The sequence below is a fragment of the Numida meleagris genome, unplaced genomic scaffold (genome assembly GCF_002078875.1).
Source record: "Numida meleagris isolate 19003 breed g44 Domestic line unplaced genomic scaffold, NumMel1.0 unplaced_Scaffold426, whole genome shotgun sequence".
In the NCBI taxonomy this organism is placed as follows: domain Eukaryota; kingdom Metazoa; phylum Chordata; class Aves; order Galliformes; family Numididae; genus Numida; species Numida meleagris.
The window spans coordinates 28,817-31,622 of NW_018364645.1; the positions used below are offsets into that span (position 1 = coordinate 28,817).

Consider the following 2,806-nt stretch of genomic DNA (forward strand, 5'->3'; position numbering starts at 1 on the left):
GGGGGTCAATAAAGGCAAGGACTGGGGTTAGCAGCAGGCCCAAAGTTGGGGGTCAATAAGGCCAAAATCTGGAGTCAATGGGGCCAAAATTTGGGGGTCAGTGGGAGGGACATGGGTCAGTGAGGCCCAAAGTTTGGGGACAATAAGGCCAAAATTTGGGGTCAATGACGCCCAAAAGTTGGGGGTCAATAAAGGCAAGGATTGGGGTTAGCAGCAGGTCCAAAGTTGGGGGTCAATAAGGCCAAAATCTGGGGTCAATGGGGCCAAAATTTGTGGGTCAGTGGGAGGGACATGGGTCAATGAGGCCCAAAGTTTGGGGACAATAAGGCCAAAATTTGGGGTCAATGATGCCCAAAAGTTGGGGGTCAATAAAGGCAAGGATTGGAGTTAGCAGCAGGTCCAAAGTTGGGGGTCAATAAGGCCAAAATCTGGGGTCAATGCGGCCAAAATTTGGGGGTCAGTGGAGGGACACGGGTTGGGGTCAATGAGACCCAAAGTTTGGGGTCAAAAAGACCAAAATTTGGGGTCAATGATGCCCAAAAGTTGGGGGTCAATAAAGGCAAGGATTGAGGTTAGCAGCAGGCCCAAAGTTGGGGGTCAATAAGGCCAAAATTTGGAGTCAATGGGGCCAAAATTTGGGGGGCAGTGGGAGGGACATGGGTCAATGAGGCCCAAAGTTTGGGGACAATAAGGCCAAAATTTGGGGTCAATGATGCCCAAAAGTTGGTGGTCAATAAAGGCAAGGATTGGAGTTAGCAGCAGGCCCAAAGTTGGGGGTCAATAAGGCCAAAATCTGGGGTCAATGGGGCCAAAATTTGGGGGTCAGTGGGAGGGACATAGGTCAACGAGGCCCAAAGTTTGGGGACAATAAGGCCAAAATTTGGGGTCAATGATGCCCAAAAGTTGGGGGTCAATAAAGGCAAGGATTGGGGTTAGCAGCAGGCCCAAAGTTGGGGGTCAATAAGTCCAAAATCTGGGGTCATTGGGGCCAAAATTTGGGGGTCAGTGGGAAGGACATGGGTCAATGAGGCCCAAAGTTTGGGGACAATAAGGCCAAAATTTGGGGTCAATGATGCCCAAAGGTTGGGGGTCAATAAAGGCAAGGATTGAGGTTAGCAGCAGGCCCAAAGTTGGGGGTCAATAAGGCCAAAATCTGGAGTCAATGGGGCCAAAATTCGGGGGTCAGTGGGAGGGACATGGGTCAATGAGGCCCAAAGTTTGGGGACAATAAGGCCAAAATTTCAGGTCAATGATGCCCAAAAGTTGGGGGTCAATAAAGGCAAGGATTGGAGTCAGCAGCAGGCCCAAAGTTGGGGGTCAGTAAGGCCAAAATCTGGGGGCAATGGGGCCAAAATTTGGGGGGCAGTGGGAGGGCCGTGGGTTGGGGTCAATGAGGCCCAAAGTTTGGGGTCAAAAAGACCAAACTTTGGGGTCAATAGGACCCAGAAAATGGGGGTCAACAGGAACAAAATTCGGAGGTCAACGAGGCGATGATTTGTGTTGAAACGAACCCATTTTGGGGCTCGAGAACGCCAAAAGTTGGGCGCAATGCCACGGCCAACGTTGGGCNGCCAAAAGTTGGGCGCAATGCCACGGCCAACGTTGGGCGCAACGAAGGAGGGCAACGCTGGGGCAAAAAACGTCAATTTCGAGAAAAAATGAAACCCAACAGCAAAAAAAAAATCAGCATTGGGTCATTGAAACCCAATAGCAGAGAAATCAGTATGGGGTATAACGAAGACCAACAACGTAGCGCTCAACGGGAACCAACGTTGCGCACAACCAGCTCATCGCCAGGCACCACGAGGTCCCGTCCTGACGAAATTTGGGAGAAAACACCTCAGATTTAGGGATTTAGGAAAAAAAAAACAAACCCTCCTCACCTGGGTTTGCTGCGCCCCTTGCTCTTGCCGGACCCCCCCTGCCCCTTGCCCTTGCGAGGTCGCTCCTCTTTGGGCCCCCCGCGCTCGCCGGCCCCTTTGCGGCGTCGTTTGCGCTCGCCTTCCTCGTCGGGCCGGACGCTGGGCAGCTCGTCCTCGTTAAGGACGCGGGGAATGTTCTGCTCGCCCCGAGCGCGGGCGCGGGCGATGGCTTCGGCCACGATGCGGTTGGCTTTTTCCTGTTTCTTTTGGTGCTCCAGCTTGCGGCTTTCCTCCGAAGCGCCCCGCGAACCCGGGCTGGTCAAGGCGGCCACCTCGCTGCTGCTGAGGACTTTGACCACCGATAAACCCGCCGAGCCACCCTGGGAGGAGCCGGCCTAGAGGGGACGGAGCCCAAAATGGAGGTTTCCGCATCGCAGCGCGAGCCCCGTGGAGAAGAACCCAACGGGTTGATTGTTCTAACCCAAAAGGACCCAAACATGGCTCATCTCCACCCAAAAGGACCCAAACATCGCTCCTCTCAACCCAAATCTTGATCGTCCTAACCCAAAATGACCCCAAGATCGCTCATCTCTATGCAAAATGACCCAAACATGGCTCATCTTGACCCAAAAGGACCCAAACATGGCTCATCTCGACCCTAACGTTGATCATCCTAACCCAAAACGACCCAAACATCGCTCATCTCGACCCAAATGTTGGGCATGCCAACTCAAAATGACCCAAACATTGCTCATCTCGACCCAAAAGGACCCAAAGATTGCTCATCTCTACGCAAAATGACCCAAACATGGCTCATCTCAACCCAAAATTACCCAAACATGGCTCATCTCAACCCAAAATTACCCAAACATTGCTCATCTCAACCCAAAATGACCCAAACGTTGCTCATCTCAACCCAAAATTACCCAAACGTTGCTCATCTC

The 2,806-nt window shown here is 52.5% G+C and overlaps 1 protein-coding gene across 1 annotated transcript in view; it reads right to left on the bottom strand.

The window, feature by feature from the left end:
* The window catches only part of LOC110391640 (chromodomain-helicase-DNA-binding protein 3-like), a gene marked incomplete at its 3' end in the record, with an annotated part of 19,972 nt that overhangs the window by 13,166 nt on the left and 4,000 nt on the right, over positions 1 to 2,806 (bottom strand). Inside the window, 1 exon segment of the mRNA XM_021383593.1 lies at positions 1,884 to 2,257. Within this exon segment, the coding sequence (XP_021239268.1) occupies positions 1,884 to 2,257 (374 nt within the window).